Below are 21026 nucleotides of genomic sequence, written 5' to 3'. Positions count from 1 at the left end.
CATTTAATTGACGCGACAGCTCAAGGTTACCACCGCCAACGCAATCATTCTTTGATCAACAGCTTTTGTTTCCTCGCTGTCCATTCAGCTTTCCATCTTACCTGTGTTCTCATCTCTCTTTTACTGTCTGTCTGTCCTCCTGTTTCTCATCTGACTTATGCCCTTTATGTCTTTAAACCCTTTTATTCTCTCCATCTCATTCTCTCTCTTTTTTCTCACACTCTATTTTCTGTGTCCTGTATATGTCAGATTGCCACCGTGGTGCACAAAGAAATAGCATTCATTTTGTTGTGCGAGATAAACCATAAATGTGTGTTCATGCTTTGGATATTTAATTTTCTTCCACTGGAATCAAGCTGATGTTTGAAAAATTCACAAAAGCATGCACATCCAGATGACAAAAAGGCTAGGTACTGGACAAGAGAAGAAAAACAAAAGACAAACAGAAGAGTATTTTGCTTGAGACATCGCCTCAGTGGTAATTATTTTAAATATTCATGGGAGTATAATTGAATGTGTGAACTTTGTTTTTTCTTCTTATATCTGAGCACATATCATAGAAGTGATAAAAGACAGATTATGTGCCCTAAAGAAAATATTTAGAGGGAAAAAACAGAGAGGTCCAAGGGCTGACCCTTGAGGAACTCCACAGGTCAAAAGAGCACGCTCACACATTGTGACTACATAAATAGGAGGAAAGTGCTTTACCAGAGATCCAAACCCACTCCTTTTAATGATCAGTGCTTTATTAAAGCAGAAATCCAAACTGCAACTTCTGTCATGATTGGACAGCAACATGACGTCACTGTTGAACTTACCAAACAAGTGCATTTCTCTGCAAATAACAAAAGTTAATTGCACTAAAATTGTTCTAAAATTTTAGAAATTAAACACAGCTTTGAGATGTGTCTGTAGTTGTAGCGTCAGCAGAATCTGACTGGAGGTGGCTTTAAAGAAGACCTAAGAGGACCCACCGTCTGTCTCTATAATGCCCCCCTCCTTTAAAAGCCCAGTGTGCTCTGATAGGTCAACATTTTAAGGTGTTCCATATCTTTGCACCATTATTACAGCAAGAGAATGGGTATATTGGACAACAGTGGCACTATTTATTGTGAAAAATCAGAAATTAATCTTCTAAACCAAGCTTAACATGTTCTCGGAGGAATATGATCTGAAAAATAGGTGAGAAATTAACCACATTGGCAACCAAATCTACATGTTTCCCTGACAACAGCATGTAGCTTCATTTAGCAGTGTAAGCAATGTAATATAAACATTAGCAGAAGTGTCCCTGGAGCAGTTGACCATATGAAGAAATCCACTACATGACGACATCATACTGTAGCCAGAGTAGAAAAACAGTTGCTCAGAACAAGAAGAGGCTCGAGGTTTTGTACTCATATGGATTACATTTCTACATAAGTTAACGTCATTATTTAAGACCTTGGCCATGTTTCAGAGGAAGATCCTTCATTGTAACACTACAACTAAAACACAAAATATAAAATATATACATATTTAAAATAACTTTGGACACAAAAGAAAGGGAAAAATACTTACAAAGCCAGGAATGGTGATTCTGGTTCATTTTAAAACTATTGACAAAAATGGCCAAATGTTGAAATAGTCAAAATGACCCCCAACTTGACAAGCAGTATCAATATCAAGATTCTGTTTACATATTAATGAATCAATAATATTAATACAGGAAAGTAATAAGGGAACAATCTGAACAGTGCCATTCTGCCGAATTTATTTTGGTACTTAAATTCAGTTTTCTGATAATACTTACACACTTAGGGACATCATGGCACTGCTGCATTTCTTATGTAAATGATCTGAACACCACCACTCCAATTAGAAATACTGCTATAAAGTTGGGTAACAATGGGTTGAAATAGTAACAGCTCTGGCAATCAACACATTGATATGAATTTTCACAGCAGCATGAGACAATCAACACAGCCTTAAAGAGACCAAATAAGCTGTGTCTGAATTGGAGGTGTTTAGGTGATTATCAGACAATCACAAGCTGAAACTAAACAGGTGAAAGACAGATACAGATACTTATCTTCTTTCCTGCTTTCCTCTCATGATTCATAATGGTGCACCGTTCTGACATGTCAACAGAGTTTGGTAGCAAGTGCTAATTAGGAAGCAGTTCAATGACATCAAACTCTCATCCACTTTGAACCGCAGCTCTGGAAAGCAAAACAAGAACGTTTGCTGTAAAAAGTCCAGCAGCGGGGAAGTATTCTCATCTTGTTGACTGTGTAGTTTGACTGGTTATTCAAGAAATTAATGGAGTTTGGGGGACTCTTCTCACAGTCTCATGTATATCATGCAGGATTCTCCTAAAATCAATGTATAAACACATAAAAAAGTAATCTCACTCAGTTATCACTTACTAACAGAAGCCTGGAAGAGTGGCAGTGCTATTTTTTTAATAATTAATTAATAATTTTTTTTATGGACAATATTGGCCAAAATATACGTTTATTTCATGCACAGAAGGTGTTGTTACGGCGATGTTGTATCCATAACACTCTCTTTTTTTTGTTCCCTCCCTCACTTGCAGATTGGACTGCTTATTTGTGCATTTGGTACCGTAAATGCTGGCAGGCAGTTCTTGTGCATGTGAAGTAGGATCCTGTCATCACCACTGCACAGTTCCCTCACATTTTATAGCAGACATTTATAGTTAGTTAACTGACAAGGTAAAACCCTTTGTTTATGCTGCAATTGGCTGAACATTCAATTCCGTTTTTTCCCCACATTAAGCATTTCATTCTGCATGACTTTCTCAGTCTCAAAACACCATAATTAAAGTTGACCTATCTTGCACCACAAGATAATAGCTAGTACTTAGAAGATAATATCACTTACTTGTGAGATAAACTTAGGTTTTGACCAACATTGTCCACAACATGTATTTTTTTTTTTTTTACCTTGCCTCTCAGAGCTTCTGTACTTATGATCCACTACGTGTGTGGTGGTGTATCTGCAAAGTCTCTGCCCTCTGCCTGTATTTTTCTCCTTTTTTCTAAGTTATTGGTGTCCAGGATGTTCCTCGGCACATAGACTGTATAAATAACGGGCGTAGCGACTGAGAAATCACCGATGTGTTTGTGGGCTGCATCGAATTCGGCATTTCGGCTGCTACCTTGTTTTTTTTTTTTTAGCCATTAGTGACCATATTTGGACGAGAGGTTAGAGGTGTGAAGGAGCGAGAGGAGGATTTGACTTAAGCTGAGGACACTATTGGCAAAACTTTTTTCTGTACCAGGCTGTAAGCATGTTTATTCTGGTGCAAAGTTTGGCATTTTAACATGGGGGTCTATGGGGATTAGCTCTGTTTTGGAGCCAGCCTCAAGTGGCCAGTTGATGAACTGCAGTTTTTGGCACTCCTGCATTGGCTTAATTTTTCAGCCTCAGAGGTTGCTGTTTGGTGTGGACTGTCAGACTGTAAGTGCACATCTAAGAGGAAGTTATAAAAATACAAAACAAGAGACACATTGCTGAAAAAAAAATCAAATACAGCAAGGTGAAATACCAAGCAAACAAAGCTCATTCCAAGACGAGAGTGTATCTTAGGTTTGCTTACACTTTCTTTAGAGAGCGTGTTTTTAAAAGCAATTTATAATTCCTGCGTACCTGTAAGTGGTATCTTGATGCAGGTGAATCAGGTGAACACTCTGGTTTGCGGCTGTTGAATCTTACTGCAGTGTTTGATACTGTAGACCAGAGTATCCTAATCAGCAGACTAAGTCAGTAGGTGGGTACCTATGGTACTCCTCCTTCCTCACTGATAGGACTTTTCTCAGTTGCTGCTGGTGACCTCTGCCTGAGGAAGCCCTGTACTCCAGTCAGCTTCAGATCAAATTGAGCCAGAACCTCTTCTGGCTTCTCTGTATCCCTGCAGAGTCTCACTTCGCCTCACTAAAAGAAGAAAATGCACAGAAGGGTGAATTTCCCGCTCTCTGTTTGGAAAAAAAAAGAAAAGACTGCTCAGTTAATGGTTAGTAAGACGTCATGGCCCACAGGACTTGACTTGTGTCAGGGCTAAATTTGATGAGTTCCTTTTATTCCCTACCCATAATGCAACTGCTAAATGAAAATGAATCATGGGGGAGTGTGCTCAGGAATGAGACTGGCCATTCATTTAAAGTGGTGATTGTGTGTTAGTAGTGTGTGTGTGTGTGTGTGTGTGTGTGTGTGTGTGTGTTTGTTGTGTTTGTTTGTTTGTTTGTTTTTTTATGTTTATGTTCAAGTACCAATGTGGCCTGAGAGTTGTAGAGGAAGCAAAGGGATGTGAAACCACAAGGAGGATGCTGTAGAGTAATAGTACTCCATCATGGCTGTGTGAGTGTGCATCTTTTCAGCTTGTCTATTATATCCAAATGATCTGATGCTGACTTCTAACATGCAACAAACTTAATGCATCATAGGATCGTCCTAAATAACAATTATTTAACACTGATCAATTCTAAGCTCTGATTAGGGTTCAGGTTATATTATAATTTTTCAAAGAATTGAACCTGAAACCTTTATTCTTTTTTGTGTAAGCAGGGTAAGGGGCTGTTCCTGTCAGGTATACTAAAAAAAAAAGAAGAAAAAACAGCTTTTCTCACAGTCTAAAATGATATGTTGTTGTTAGATCTCTGTGGAGTTTTTAACACCGTACACACGGTACCCCAATTAAAAAAAATATTTTTTGAGGGGGTTTTCCCCTTTATTTAATAGGACAGATAGGGTGAAAAGGGGAGAGAGAGGGGATGACATGTAGCAAACAGCAGAGGTTGGAATCCAACCGCTGTGGCAAGGACAAAGGCTTTGTACATGGGGCGCCCGCTCTACCAGGTGAGCTACTAGTAGTTTCTCAGTTGCTGCTATTGTGGTGTACCCCAAGGTTCTGTCCTGGGACTCATCCTATTCACCTTGTATATGCGTCCCCTTGAGCAGATAACAGGCCACTTTAAAGGTATCTCCTATCACGTCTGTGCAGATGATATTAAGCAGTACAACTTATCTGAACCTCAAAACTAAGTGAAATTGTCTGTTTACATACATAAACTCTAAAAAAATGGATCTGAAAGGACCCTACAGATTAAGCTTAATTCATTTAGGTGAAAAAAAAATACACCCACTTCATCAAACAAACAGTCTTTGTAAGGGTGCTATCAAGAAGAAAGGCAATTGGGCTCCCCTCTGAATCATTGGGAAGTGTTTTGTTATTATTAAGCTGCAGACACAGTTGGAGTGCGCAGTGCGTGATTTGTGCCACTTTTTACAGAATATTAATGTTCATCAGTGTGGATGCTCACATTGGTAGAGGTATCAATCCTTGTGTGGCCAGCCCTTAAAAACCGAAGGAGACTTTGCTTTTGAGTTTATGGCTGTTAAAGTTTGGAACTCTAAGATCTGTGGACGCCTTTAAAAGGCTGCTCAAGATCCACCTGATTAGCCCCATGTGTTATTTATATTTTATGTTTCTATTTTATGTTGTTTTTATTCTTCTTAAGGCTGCATTTTATGTCTGCTGCCTTATTGGAAAGCACTTTGTGATGTTCTGCACTTGAAAGATGCAATATAAATAAACTTACTTCCTCTCCTGCTGCAATTTTTCTACTTTCTCTTTCCTCACTTCTATCCCTTCTTCTCCCATCTTGTGCTGATCCTCTTCACTGTCCAGGAGTTATGAAGCATCTCTCCCCTTCCTCCCAGTCTCCCACCTCTGTCTTTCTCCTCCCAGTCATCTGTCCGTTCCACTCTGTCTGCTGCGAGCAGGAGACAGGCGACAGACTCACTCAGCCTTAATGGATAAGCTGCTCCATTCTCCCACACTATTAGGATCAATAGCACTCACTGGAGACGGCACAGCACAACACTAGCGGTGCACAGTGCCGGCGTCGATCGGGTTAAACGCTTTAAGTGTGTCAGAGTGGAGAGGAGTGGTCAGCCGAGCGTGTGGCCTGTGGGAGGTTTTGTGTGTACATGTATGCGCTTTCATGTGTACGCATTTATTGATCCGTCTGAAATGGAGCAGTTGTACACTTCAGGCAATTATATCTCAAAATGTTTGCATTCAGGAGACACAGCGGAGAGCTGACTGTTTATTCCAGGACTAATTTGGTTGTGCTTGTTGTATACAGCAGCTTTGTTGTTATCAGGTTATTTCAGAGCACCTGCCGTCTGTGCTCTACTGTCTTCGTTCTATTTTTTCCCTCGCCATCATCTTACATGGATGCACCCATTCACCCACAAACCAACCCACCCACCCGATGCGGTGTCTGACTCACTTGTGCGTCCTCACACACTTACTCACAGGGTGTTGTCAAGGTGGGGTTCGGTTTGCTACAGTAATAGCTCTTGGAGGGCCTGACTGTACATGAGTGTGATGAATAGAGTGGGCCAGGACAGCTGTAGCTACCAGGGTGATGAAATGTGTCCACTTCATCACTTCCTGGAAAAAGAGGAGATGAAGTGAATGTGGGAGATCCCAAGGGTGATGAGGAGGTCAGAAACAGGGGAGCACATGACTATATACATGAGACAGTGGATGCAATTTATTGACATTTTGGTTAAAGGGTAGAAGGTGAATTGACCTTAACACCATTTTTTTTTTATGACCGGATCAAACTGTGACATCTTATTTTTTATACCGTCTCCATAAAATCTCATTAAATGAGTCATGCCTTGACAATACCCAGCGCCTCTCCTACTCTACCTTCTAAGATTGAATTTTCAGACTATGATCTGATTAGAAAAAGGAGCCACGTGCCTCACAATGCAGCACAGGAATCAATCCCATCAATCAAAGCTCAGAAAGCACACAGACCTCTAGCAGATCCTACCATCAGCCACAGTTTCCTCTCCTGTCTGCTTGCGTTTGAGGTGCACCGACCCCTGTCTGCGGAGCAAAGAACTGCAGCTCAGAGGGAAGTGAGACCCCAATCTGATGTCACTCTTGTGCAATCAGTTGCTGCTGTTTGAAGCCGAGTGCCCTTGATGTTTAATGTATTTTGAGTGGACCCTTCAGCAGGATCTCTGGGTTTTTTGTTTGCTTTCTGATGTCCTGCAGTAGAAAGAACTACAAAAACATGGATATTTCTCTCCTGCGGTACAAAAGCCTGAAATCAAAGAGCCGACTTCCTCATAACAGCTCCATGACATTTTTATGTGTCAAAACTCGGACATTGTGTACACACATTTGCACAGTTGGAGATATTTTTAGGCATTTTCACACACATGGGAACTGCCTACTGTAGCTGATTCTTTTTTGTGTGGCACCCTCTCGTTCAGTGGTTCCCAGCCTGTGGGTTATGGCCCCCACAAGGAGTCATGAGATGATTGTTAGAGTAGAGTTTGAGAAAATATTCTGCTGTGTTTATTTTTCTGTTTTTTGTCTTTGTAAATGCTTATACATGTAGTTTTATCTTGTTAGGTCTCTTGAAATTATTTAAATGAAAAGTCTGTCAAGTGGAAATCGCTCTTATTGTTTAAGTCTTGTCTTTAAGATATTCACTAGTTAAGAACACATTAAACACATTAAACGAATATCGAAATTATTAGTATAAATAGAGAGCACATTTCAATTTCCAGGGCGGCAAATACCACCACTTTGTGACACCCCTTGGCCTGTGATATTGATGCCAAAGACGTCCATTAACAACTTTATGAGACATGCCAGGCTTTCCGCTAACTCCAATGTCAAACCTTCTGCGACAATATTTGTAAGCTTAAATAGTATAAAGAGCAAGAATGTCCACATGGGTTGGAAGGGTGTGGAGGTAGATACATCAAACAAAGCCGGATTTTCATGTAGGAGACTGCAGTTTTTGTCTCATTTGGATCCAAAAGTGTGTTGTTTTAAGATAAAATTAGACCACTTACGTACCAAAGTCTAATGTGAAACCAAATGTTTTTTAAATTTAAAGATATGTATGTATGCATACACACGGTCAACAGGCACTGAGGTCAGTCAGGTGCCGTATTTAGCATGACATTCTTATTTTAACCTGAAAACATGATCTTAGTTTTATTGCCAAAACCTGTAACTGTTTCACCACATTAACCACTTGTACAACGTTTTTCAGCTGTATGTCAGAATAGCAATGCTAAAGGGTGCCTTGTGCATGACTATGAGTAATACCTATGTTTTAGTGTATGGGGTGACAGAGTGCTGCATCTTTTCTTTACTGCACCAGGGGTTCGGTGCCTTTCTCAAGGGCACCTTGGCAGTGCGTAGGTGGTGAAGTGGCACCATCAAACTACTGTCAGAAAAGTATGAAATCGCATCTTTCCATCAAGCTACATTATTCTACTCTTTGGTAACTCTCCACATGGTGGCATACTTCACAATACAAACAGCTGCAAATAGAGTCCTCTGCACCCCTCAGCTGCTGTATCCAGTTCAGCCACTGGTCTAATCTGTTGTCCACTTACAACCCTCCCCAGGGCTTCCCCTCCTCTATAAATGTATCCCCTGTCTGACCAGCTTCTCAAGCATTTCTTGGAGTCTTTTTCTGTCTTTCTTTCTGTATTTATGTCCATTTTGGCACCCTGCTCTTCCTGTGTGAGATCTATTTCCACTGGATGGAATTTATCTCCCCTTTCCCTTTTGTGAGACTTTTTCCCTCTCTTACTGAGCTATTTTTTTTTTTTTTGCCCAGCATCTTGCATTTTTACCGAGTCGATTTGCATGGGACGTGAGCTGTGATTTGTTTTATCTGTCTGGGCCGTGGTTTAGCAATCATATAACTATCAGCCTAAATGGCATTATCTGTCCTCTGCAGACCATAACAGTGACAAATTTCTCTATTAATATGCGCATACCACATTTCAGCCATGATGAAAATATTGGCCACTGCCCCCATAGGCTACCGTGGTGCGAGACACGGGTGATGTTATCATCATTCATCATGCCCCCTCACAACCCTCCCCATGAATAACAATAGGGATCGACCTTGGCTTGTGCCTCGAGGAGAGAGATGCTGCAAGATTATCAGATTATTAGTGGGATAAGTCATGAACTCATGTGATTGGTCAGCTTTTGGGCTCTTTAAGGGGATTGCCTAAAAAGCAGGTTTGTTCCTGGTGACGGGGTGAAGTCTTATTAGAGCTTAGTTCCTTAATGTTTTAAACTTTAGATGGATGTTGCAGTGTACTGTCAGTTTTGCTATAATTCTTGGCTTTAGCCATGCTCAGCTAATGTTATACAGTCTTGCATTAACCTTTGAAAACCATCACCAACCAGGATCTAGATTAAGGCTTATATACATGTGTTTACACATCACTCTATTTGCAACTTTACTGTTATCACCTTGTGATGACAGTCTGGGCATGGGTGCTAGGTTCTGTTTGAATTGCAAGTATTTCATTGAGAAAACAGAGAAAAAAGGGCTGTGCCATTCGCCTTTACTCGAGAGGTAGAAAACATTCAACTACCAGAATGCACTTTGCCGCACCGGACCAATAACCACTCCTGCTTATGGGTGACATAATGGTTATTGGTTTCGGCTAGTCCGATACAACATGGCGATCTGCTGTTAACTGTTAGCGGACTAGGCACAGCACTGTGGCAAATGGTCTGGCTACACGAGACTAGCACCAGGCATACAAAAACAGGGAAGTAAAATCTATAGTTTGAGTAACAGTCCAGGAGCCAGCGATGAGACAATTTGCATCATCTGGCAGAATTTCACTGGCGAATGAGCAGGAACGTCTAGACGCTGGTAAGGTGGAGGGAAGGTCAACATAGTTAATTTACACACACTACTCACATTGTTATGATACAAAGCTGAAAATCAGTGAAGTATCCCTTTAAGAATGTACGATAAGCATTGTGAAAATAGTAAAACTACAAATCATAAACGTTGCAATGCCACTTAACCCTGCTATGCATAAGTTCAGCCAAATATATCCCAGATACGGCTGCTGCCATCTTGCGCTGATGATGTCATTTGTAGCCAGAGTCTGGGCACTGGCAATCTCTGCAGTGGTGGAGTTCCCACTTATACACCCGTCCACCCAACTGTGAGCTGCGCCATTCAACACGAGCACACTGATTGGCACACACAGCTGTCAATCATGTGCATAAAATCCGCTTTTTATAACAGTGAATAACTAATTAAAACCAAACTTAGCATATAAATGAAATTGGGACAAACATTAAGGTGATAAGAACTACCTTAAATGATAGAAAACATCTTTGAGAAAAACTTCTTTGGCGTGTACTTGGACATTTTATTTTGCCCATGTCCCACCCGCTAACGTGAAGCAGTCCTTTCATCCATCTTTATATAAAGCCGATGGTACCATCGAAATTCTGTTTAAAGTGCCCATTTTTGTTTAGATTTATGTTAACTTTGTTCATGATTTACATATTGCAGACATGTGGCAAGTTGCGTTATATAATATAAGTTGTTTGTACTGCACACAGTGCTGATATGGGCTCTGTTTTCTCTTATTAATAAAATAATTGCAATAAACACAGTCATTTGGGCAGGATAAAGTCAGGATATTTAAAAATGTAGTAAAATAAGATTAAATTAAACAAACAAAGCCCCAACTGTCCACGAGACGTAAATTTATTTATTTATTTTTTTCGTTTATGCATTGGTCTATGCAGATTGTCCATGTACGGACCAAAATGTATCACGTGTGTCCAATTGTAGGCTGGATAGTACGTAGCGACTGCACATACAGATACCAAATGTAGTAATAAACTGTTAACTGTGCACTTTTCTGTCAGCCAGGTATTTCAGGGCCTTGACACTTCTCACAAGGGTAGAAAACCTGTGTGTATTTATTTGCTTAAACATTCCTCAGCTGCCTTTTCTTTTGTAAATCTGCAACCTGTATGTGTGTGTACAATGAGTGTGTCTGCACGGTGTGTACAGGGGAGTGTTGAGGTTAATTGATTCCTTGAACCCCATCTGGAGTGCTAATGCCCACACTGAGCTTTAGCCTTGTCATGGCCATAAGGGCTAAAAGACAGGGGACGGCTGAGGGTAATTTGGGGCCCTTGAGGGACTTAGTAGGTGGGAGGGTTAGGGCTGAAGTCCGGATTTGGTGACGCTGAGGGATGAACTGGGGTGTGTCGTTCAGGGACAAGGCAAGGAAGGGAGAGAGAGAGAGAGAGAGAGACAGGATAAGGCGATAATCTCGGGAAGTGTTTATTTACTGGTCTTGCAGGGTAGCCTAGCAGGGGGCCATTAGGAGCCATTAACTTGCAGCCACATGCTAATGCTTGTAAACACATTGATTAGCCCTTTATCTGCCAACCCACTCATATACGCTTAATGAATAAATCCATTTCCTTCATAGAACACTTTTTAAGTCTGTTTTACAATTTGAAGCAACTGAAAGTTTATTTAAAAAATGAAGTTCGAGTTCAATTCTGTCCACAAACAAATCTAATCAAAACAACACTACGACACTTGCAAGGGAGTGTAATGTGGTCCAAGCACGCAACACTGTATGGAACCAAAAGCTGACCGGCCCGCAGCGATTGGGAGATAAAACTGCATACTTGACATAATGTGCTGTTAAATATTCTTTTTTTCTTTTTTCCACTGAAGGTTTTCTTTTTGCACCAAAAGCAAACATTGAGTTTTCTCACCTTTCCAATCAGATTGATTCAGTTTTATTATGCAAGAAGGATTAAGTCATACAGTATTTGTTAAAACAAATGGCAAACTCAAGTGTTTATTTTTCTTTTGGAGGATAAAAACTGAACCATGCTAGTGATATTTAAACCAGAGCTAGTCATTTTCTTTAAGAGGCTTAACACATTTGACCACCTCATTTCATTCGCTCTTAACCCTTTAACGCTTGGATTGACATACATTTTCACGTGCTTCATTCAGACGCCTTTCACTAGCATTTACATTTCTTAAACCTGAGAAAATTGGTTTGATGTCTTTCAAAAACACAGGAAATGCAAAAAAGTACTCAGTGTGACAAGGAAATTATCTAAAAATTATTCATTCATTCATTCATTGTAACCGCTTGTCCTCATGAGGGTCGTGGGGGGGGGCTGGAGCTGGAGCCTGTCCCAGCTGTCATTGATTGAAAGGTGGGGTACACCCAACACAGGTCGCCAGACTATCATATTGCTGACTCATAGAGACAGACAACCATTCACGCTCTCATACACACCTACGGCAATTTAGAGTCACCAATGAACCTGACATGCATGTCTTTGGACTGTGGGAGCCAGAGAACCCAAAGAGAACCCACACTGACACAGGGAGAACATGCAAACTCCTATCTGAAAAATTAGCTGGGGAAATTATTATATATTAAAATAAATGAATAAATAAAAATGAATGTTGGGAAAAATGTCCAGAAAACTACATTCATACTTTTCTTGATTATGTATTTGTAAAAGTAATTCCTGAAAAAAGGGACATTTTTTATGAGGTCATTTTCATGTTTGTTTATTTCCCTTTCTTTGTTAGTTTTTCATTTTACGTTACTTTTTTCTTGGCATTTTTTCAGGTAATTTTCTTGTAACTTTTTACTTGAGTCTTGCTATTTTAGGCCGTTTCTAGTTAAGTTGTTTGTCGCCCTTTTCCCATTTTTTTGAAAGAAATCAAGCCAATTTGCTCCGGTATCAAAGGATTAAACATCAACATAATCCTAGTTCAGATGCACTACTATGTGCTGTGGAGAAAAGTCAAGAAAGAGGTGATGTCATGATAAACAGAAGGCAAGAGAGCCGCCAGAAAAATACAGATTTCTAAGTTTGCTGTACACATGCTTATTCATGAGCAAACAGCTGAAAATCCCTTGACTAAGACCTCTGTAGTCAGCTGACCACAGAGCTGACCTGCCTGACCCTTAGACCACATGGCCCACCTCCCATACTCTCTCACATCTGTTTTTGCTTGACAATCAATGTCTAGAGGTTGAAGCTCTGGAACTGATAAGACGTGCATGAAGGCGCTCCTGCTTCATGGAGCCGTAGTCAGTGAATACACTGTGACGAAATGTCAGTATGTGATGAAAAGTGTGACGAAATGTGTGTATGTGTGTGTCCCATGTTTGCAACTGGCCCATCTGTTGATGTTTTTGTTCAGGATATACATACCTTTCTTTACTATGCCTGAGAGATTTATACACACATTAATACAGCTGCCATTTGGTCAGTTAGTATGTACTTTTGTCTAGGAGTGGCCGTGAGTACTCGGATGCTTAATTTGGACAGCAGTATTCATGCGGTATTCAGTATTGATTTTTCTCATGTTAGCTTTGAATTTATGGTTTAATAGGCCTATTGGAGCCTGGCTTTTTAATAAATACATTTCAAGATGTACTTGTTTTCTGTTGCTGGCCAATGTACATATCTATAAAATTAAGTTTCTGGGGTTTTTTTTGCGAGTACTTGAGTACTCTATATACCTAAATGCATGTAAGCTGCTTGAATATGGAAATTCCTAAAATGCCCATCTCTGTTTTATACTCAGTGTCACTAAAACATCGCAGCTGTCAAAATAACATCAGTTCTTAATTTCACATTTGTGCATGATAAGTTAACATTAAAACTGCGCATTTAATATTCTGATGCCATCATTTTTTAACTTCAATTCTGAAATGGGAAATCAGGTGTGTGAACATTAGTCATGTCATTGCAGATTCTCTGGCTCATAGCAGTTCAACATAATTGGATTGTGTTGATATGTGCATGATCATTTCTCACTTCTACAGCAGCAAATAACTTCAGGACTGTGAAATTTTGTATGCTCCTCATACTGGAAGCATACTTAAAACTGTAAATTCTTGGTAACTTCTCTGCAAAAACAAACTGTCACCAGAATCAGTGTAGCTTTTCTCTACTGGCTACAAAAAATGGCCTTGAGATTCCACCTAACCACATAAAACACCCTTTTCTCTACCACCGCAGTATGTATTCCTCACGTCGCCTTTCACCCCTCGCTTCCTCCTCTCCGTACCTCCAGCCGACGTAGGAAAAAGAGCTGGCAGCCGGAGCTGGTTGTTCAGCCCTCGAGGGAAGCGTTTGATTTCAGCCTCAGGGACCCGGGTCACAGGATAGAGCCTGGACCCTGTGTTTCTGCTTTCCCTCCTCATCCTCCCACCCTCTCTCTACATTTTGCTGCCCCTGCCCCTCCTTTGTACCCTAATGCTTTGCAGATGCCTCCAAACCGATACCTCTAAAAATAAAGCCCAAAATAGCCAGCTGCACTCCCACTGGCATGTCCTAATGTAACGTTAAATGTTAGTTGCTTAGCTAACAAGATAAACATCTTTATTTTTTCTTTGTTGCGGAAATAATGCCTCCACTTTGTCGAAACTAGGTCATTGTTGGTGCTAATTAGCCACTTCTGTTACTAGTTGCTGCTAGCATGGTTAATGTGTTTGTGTTGACTAATGTTTGCCTCCTGAGATGTTTCAGTGGGATAATGCGTAGATGTCATGCAGGCATGTTGTTTTAAATCCCTCTGTGAATGTTTAATGCTACACATGATACAAGATAACCTTTACTTTGACCTGCTTTCTGTAGCAACAGTTGAAGCACAGGCTATTGATCCAATCAGCAGCGTCAGGATTAACAAAGGGCTTCAACAGCTGTGTCTTCTGCAACTGCATCTGATCATTTATTAAGCAAGATTAACCCCAGGAGATTCAGATATGGGGCAGCTTCAGTTTACTTGGAAGCTGAGCGATTTGTATAGACATCTACAGTTGGACCAGAAACTGCTTACACCTCTGCGTTTCTCCTGATTGGGACTTGTTTATAGAGCTTCGAGGTCGTATTTGCCTTTCAAACCATGCACAGCAGGAATAGCTTAACAGGCTCCCTGGGAGTTTGCTATAGCAAAGTACTTTTCATGCTGCTGCTGTTCTCCATCAAACAAAACTCATTCATTGGCCCCTGTCCTCACCTCCTTGATAAGTTACAACCAGCCATTTCCAGGTCCCACACTTACACCTATTGTATTGTCACTCTGTGTAGATCATTTACCGTTTGCTTGTTCAATTAACCCAGCAGGCATCCCGCATGCATATGAAAACTACCTTTGCAGTTTTGCTGATGAAGAGGAAATCCTTTTACACATTGGGTCACTTGTACTGTGGTCATGTATATATACTTTGAGCAGGCTGCTTTTTCTCTTTTTTCATACCAGATGTGTACCATTTTTGCACTGCTGAAAAAACAACAAAATATACAGTAGAGTGAAAAATCAAAATTATTTTATATTTGTCCTTGTATTCATTTATTAGCAAAATTTCTGCAAACCAAAGATATGTTACATTTGCTTGTTGTCATGTTGCAGAAACTTTAGATTTCAACAATGCTATGGTTAATGTGTGGTTAGGTTTAAGAACAAAAACTACTTGGTCATGGTTAGGAAAAGAGCATTTTTTGGGGAAAAATACCCGCTTTTGGTGGCACAGTCTTTGGCTGTAAAGGCGACAATGGCTCTGTAAAAAACAACAGATTTTTGTGGCACTATTCCCACTGAAAAGTTGTTACAAAACACAGATGATTGGAGACTAGAAAAACACTAAACAAGTGCAGTCCATTTATCTCTACCCCAGCCATGCAAACTGTTGGCCAATGGTTTGTGTACAATGTATCTATGACAACGCATAGAGATGACCATAAACAGACAACAGGCCGTGTGTCTCAAACTGCAGTAAAAACCCCACTTGAGAAGCATTTCCTGAATAAGCCCAAATAATGCTCCTAAAAACCAAATAATACAGGCATATCCCACATGTCTTAATTGAAATATGCTAAATCATGAAAATGGCCTAATTCTTCATATTTATATGGAAAATGCAGTTCATGAGTATTGTCATATTCGAAATAATAGGGGGATATTGATGTGCTTTTATCTATAGCCACTGTGTTATGTGCCAAAATTCAACCTCCAATTTCTAAAAGAGGTATTTGTTTTGTGACATGACAGTAACATGAGAAATATGGTGACAGTGCAGGTTGTCGTAATAACGTACTTTTTAATCAAGAAGGCATTGTAGGCAGGGGTCTGTGCGGGCATTTTTTAAAATAGATTACATATTCATTCCTCTTTGCTATTTTTAAAATGTCTGTGTCATGTCCTATTGAAGTGTCTCGCTTGACCTATGCTTCACTGCCTTCCACAAGTTGCGATTGTACTGCTCTACTTCGTCAGTATCCGTAAGCTTTCAGGAATGTGTGCACAAACATCAACAACATGAAGGCTTCGTCCGTGTCCCTTTACATATTGACTTTATTTTGGAATGAAATTGAACGTGAGTTTAATAGAGCCAGCAAATGATTGAGAATCGACAAGAGAAGAGTACCGGGTAAATGTAAGCACATTTACATTCCCTGGAGATGTAAAACATTCTTTTACGCCTGAACAGAGGAAATCAGCATCTTTAATACCACTGCGGCAAGCCTGGAGCGAAAAGGGCAAACATCCTGGCAAACACCCTGCCAATTCCGAGGCTCGGTCTGTCCACAGCATACTTTCCACTGAGACACATCCAGACACTGCAGTATACTCAAAGTTGTTGAACACTGACTTGAATATGATCCATTCCCCATGTATTAGAGGTCATGTCCCACATGGCTTTAAATGGAAGGGGTGAGGCGAGGGGTTAAGTCCCGCTCTCTCTGCGTCCCACTTTGGTGACAATGAAGCATATTCTGGCTGCTAGCACGCAGTGATCATGGTGGAGATGTCGGTATAAAGGCTTTATTCATCTGCTTTGGCCAGTCACAAAGAGACAGACACATCAGATCACAGGGGAACGGATGAACGGATAGAGAAAAACAGAGCGAGGATAGTGACACTCAAGAATCCAGAGCTGTTGTATCTGACATGACTTTTGCTCGTGCATGTGTGCTGTCTGCCGTTTCTCTGTCTTCTTGTAAAGCACTTGTGTCTCTTTATTAGCTTGAATGCGGTCGCAGCAAAAGCCAAGAGGAGGTTTTCATTAACCTCATGCAGTGAGAGGGCACTACCTCGACTGCTGGCAACGCTGCCCTGAGCAGTATGTATTCTCCTGGCACTGCAGTATAAACTTCCAGGCCTATTTGCTGTGCATCACACCTGACAAGATAAGAACGCCCTCATTAATGAAATGGGCTGTTTCACAAGGGCCAGTGAGGTCAACTGTCCCAATGAACAATGCTTCTGCTGCTGGGTAGTGATCCTGAATCTTTACTTGCATTTCCACAAAAAGATTTTGGTGTCGTACCTTTGGAACCAAAAGTACCACCAACGAAGAGGTATAGATCCTAGATGTCCACTGCATACAGTGCTCTTGTATGTGGGCGGGGTTGTTGTCACTCATTGCTCTGTCCATCAGCTCTCGCTGTATTTCCTTGTTCACCGGTGATACAGAGTAAAGTCTGCCCTCTGTTTATCATTTATTGAGCAAGAGTTTCTCTCTCTCTCTTCCACTTTATAAGTGGCGGGTTTGTATGTTGACTGCAGTGGTTTAGTGCCGCTGGAGTGTACCGAAACAACGACACTTCAAGTGAAGATTTACATATGCTGTTTACATTCTTAAACGCTTGAAAATCCACTCATTACTAAGAGTATGTGTCATCTAACAGAGAGATTAAAAACAAATGGATTGGTCGAAGTTGTCATACTGAAATTTAAGGCGTACTAATGGATTCACATCGTCAGCTCATGCATTACATTATAAGTAAACATTCCACCTTTAAAGTTGCCGGCAGTGAATTAAATTATTTTTTCTCAGTCTACAGCTGCTGCTAGAGGCTGTGAAACATCTTTTTATTTTATAGTTATACTTAACTATTGTGTGAAAAGCTTGTGACAGTATGAACAGCGGTTAAACCAGCCGTAGCTCAGTTCAGTGACTACTGACTAAACTATGGACTGCAGTGTTTCTAGCTCCACCTTTTAGTACCGGATCTATGTGCTAGGTACCCCAAGCTGAGGGGTGGTGGAAAATGGGGATGGTTCCAACTGTTCCACTAAAGGAACAATCCACAACTTTTCACAAAGGAAATGCAAAAAAAAAAAAAAAAAATATCATACCGAACTGAACTGAACCGAACCATCTGCTGGTGGAAACAATCCATTAGAAGAACATCTATGATGGATTGCACACTTCACCTGACGCCTGTTGGCGGGCAGACTTAATTAGCATCCACGCTGATATGCATACATAAACTACTTACCTCACACACATCCCTCTGTTATACTGAGATGTCCCCGACAGCCATTATCTGCAATCTGGTGCTCCTCTTGAAATGAGAGTCATGTTGTTGTTACTCATCCACAAACCACTCCACCTTCTGGTCTCTATATCCCGTGTTGCTGTCTGGGGGTTGATAACACTGCCTATATGGTTATATTTTAAACGACAGAGGGGATGGGAGAGAAGTGGGATCCAGCTCTTCACTACAGCATCGTGCTTTAGTTTTATTGTTCTGACTGTGTCTGATTTTCACTGCGGCAGGATGACGTGGCTAAATTTGAGGTTAGACGAGGGATTTGATTAGGCTTCAGGAAAGGACACATTGAGTCTGAGTAGCAGTAGAGTCAGAGGACGGGAGGAGGGAGGGAGGAAGAATAAGGAGCGACGATGGACAGATTGTCAGGTCTGCGTTTTTATAAATAGCACAGGCTGTCTTCACCTGATCTCTCCTTCCTTCTATCTTTTTTAACTCAATTGCCACGCTGCCCGAGTCCGAAAGTCACTATTGACGAGGACAGAGGCGGACACGCTCAGCACAGCAAACCTCACACACAGCTCTCTGTCACCCCCCATCTATAGCTTAGCCTTGTGGCATAATCCCATTAGAATCCATTAAGCAACTGATCCTCCTTCTTACAAATGTGGGGAGAGGTCGCCGTCTTCTCTGACAGGGCAAGGAAGGGAGGGAGGGAGGAAGAGAAGGAGTATAGGAAGAGGATGGTGGTGCCGCTTTGGAGTCACATGACTAATTTGTGTCTGTTGCGGGGAGTACGGGCAGCTGGCCAAAGTCGTTCCTCCCTCTCTCTCCATCCTTTACTCTCCGTCTCTCCCTCGCCCTCAAACACATGCAGTTGTTAGTGTGCTAAAGCCGATTGCATGCATGTTTTTTTTTTTTTGCCTGAGTGTAGTTGCCAGTTTATTTAGGAGTGACACAATCCATATGCAGTGACCGCATGCTTTGTTGTTGACCGAGCGGCATCTGCTGTCACTAACTATGTCCCTCCTGTGTTGCTTCTCCCTCAGGGACTATGGCTCCAAGCGCAAGTCGGGTAAGTCATTTGTTTTTCTTCACTTTCCTTCCCCAAAAGCTTATTCATTCTCTTTTTTCTTTCAACTTGTTGCTGCTAACAGAACTGCTCCCTCAGATCCAAAGGATGTTATGCTGCATGACGTATGACTGTTTAACTCTCTCTGCGACTTGTCTGTTATCCATGTGATTGCAATGTGTGGTTTGTTTACTTGTCCCGCTGCGGGACGCTGACTTGCTGTCGACTGTGTTTTGGGGTGGGATCAAAAAGCTGTCAAGCCTTCTCCTTCTGGCTGTAGATTTTCCTCGCAGTCCGGGGTGGGGTTTCAGAGCAGCCTGATAGTTCTTTGGGATGTCAAAACAAAGTCATTAACGTGTGTTTTGTTAAGAGAAAGTATTATTCTCTGATGTGGCAGTTTGAAAGATTGTTTGACTTCAGCTGAAGTTCTAGGAAGAGCTTTTTGTATGACACATGTTTAGTATTCTAAATAATTCAATAAGGAAGACTGGCTTCACTCTCACAGAGATACCTTTGAATGTGCTTGTAAGGGGCTTTGGTTTTATCCTCATCTGTGTGGTCTCATTGGACTAAAGACTTAAACAGAAGTTGTAATTTGGGATGTCAACAGTTAAACGTTAATTGGTTAAACTACCAAGAATCTTTTGACCAGTAATGCAAGTCATTCGGTGGCAGACATTTTAAAAGTAGAAATAGAAACATAGATACCACATTCCCGGTTTAATATGAATCTGCGCCAGCGCCATATTGGGGAGGTCAAGATCCGCTAGTAAATGAATACATGTGTATTTTTCCCAATCACAATGCTTAACAGCCATAAAATTTGCTAACCAGTGGAGATGGAAGTGCAGGGGAACTGATATATTTCTTCTAAATATACACATGCTTTTTCTTTGTTTTTGTTTATGTTTCCTACTACTGTTAGGAGGTGGCGCTTCCCACTGAATAAGTATAAATCTGGAGCATCATCCCTTAAACTAAATCAAACTATCAGAAACTGACAACTGTAGCTGTATACTTTACTAGATGCCACACTTGCTATACAGTAGAATATAGAGTGAAAACATTTAACTACGGACAGATCCTGAATTTGTTCCACTGTATCCCACATGTGAATTAGCACAGGCCGACAAACCACTATAACACTATTCATCCATTCCTTACTGTCAAGGATTTTTAGCCTTATTATCCATCTTAGCAAACGTATGGCTCTTAGAGTATTAACTGCAGTATAGCTGCTTAACAAAAGCATTGGTACATGTGAGTCACTAATATATGGATCTGGGAACCCTGTGTGTTTATGGTGAGGTAGACTGAGGAAACTTAGGGAAATATCAGTCATACCTCTTATGAATTATTGAGGAGAAAATGCAGGAAATAGCTTGTGGTTAGTGGAGAATATGATTCTCTTGCTACAGATGCCCTAAAAGACTGCTCTGTTGTGTTATTTAAGTAGCTTAAAGGTTGTGTTTGTGAATGGAAACATCTTGAGATAGCTTTTGGTTATCGGTGGGGCTACAGCAATGGAAAAAGTAATTCATATGATGTGGTATTCAAGTAAACAATTCCTAAAATTGATGGTGAATTTATTTTTGGACCGAAAGCAGAGGAGCTGTGTCACCCTCCTGCAAGGAATCAGTTTGTCGTAGTCCCAGAGGGGAGCTCAATATCAATTCAATTACATCCACATTCCTTAAAGTGATTTGATTTCTTGGAAGCTGATTGCTGCTGCAGATAAGCCAGCTTGTGTTTTTCTTCTCTACATCCCTTCAGTGTCAGTTTATG

General features: G+C 40.8%; 1 protein-coding gene across 8 annotated transcripts in view; it reads left to right on the top strand.

Annotated features, from left to right (window-relative positions):
- The window catches only part of sh3pxd2aa (SH3 and PX domains 2Aa), a 133321-nt gene that overhangs the window by 50700 nt on the left and 61595 nt on the right, over window positions 1-21026 (top strand). For all 8 annotated transcript variants that reach the window (XM_088075996.1, XM_088075999.1, XM_088075998.1 and 5 more), the window contains one exon: window positions 19219-19244. In XM_088075996.1, coding sequence (XP_087932122.1) covers window positions 19219-19244 — 26 coding nt within the window. The remainder of the gene's footprint in view (window positions 1-19218; window positions 19245-21026) is intronic.

Source organism: Plectropomus leopardus, chromosome 3, assembly GCF_026936395.1.
Source record: "Plectropomus leopardus strain MGB_pleo_1.0 chromosome 3, ASM2693639v1, whole genome shotgun sequence".
NCBI classification, from domain to species: domain Eukaryota; kingdom Metazoa; phylum Chordata; class Actinopteri; order Perciformes; family Serranidae; genus Plectropomus; species Plectropomus leopardus.
The sequence above is the reverse complement of the archived record's forward strand: the minus strand, read 5'-3'. Positions and strand labels throughout refer to the sequence as shown.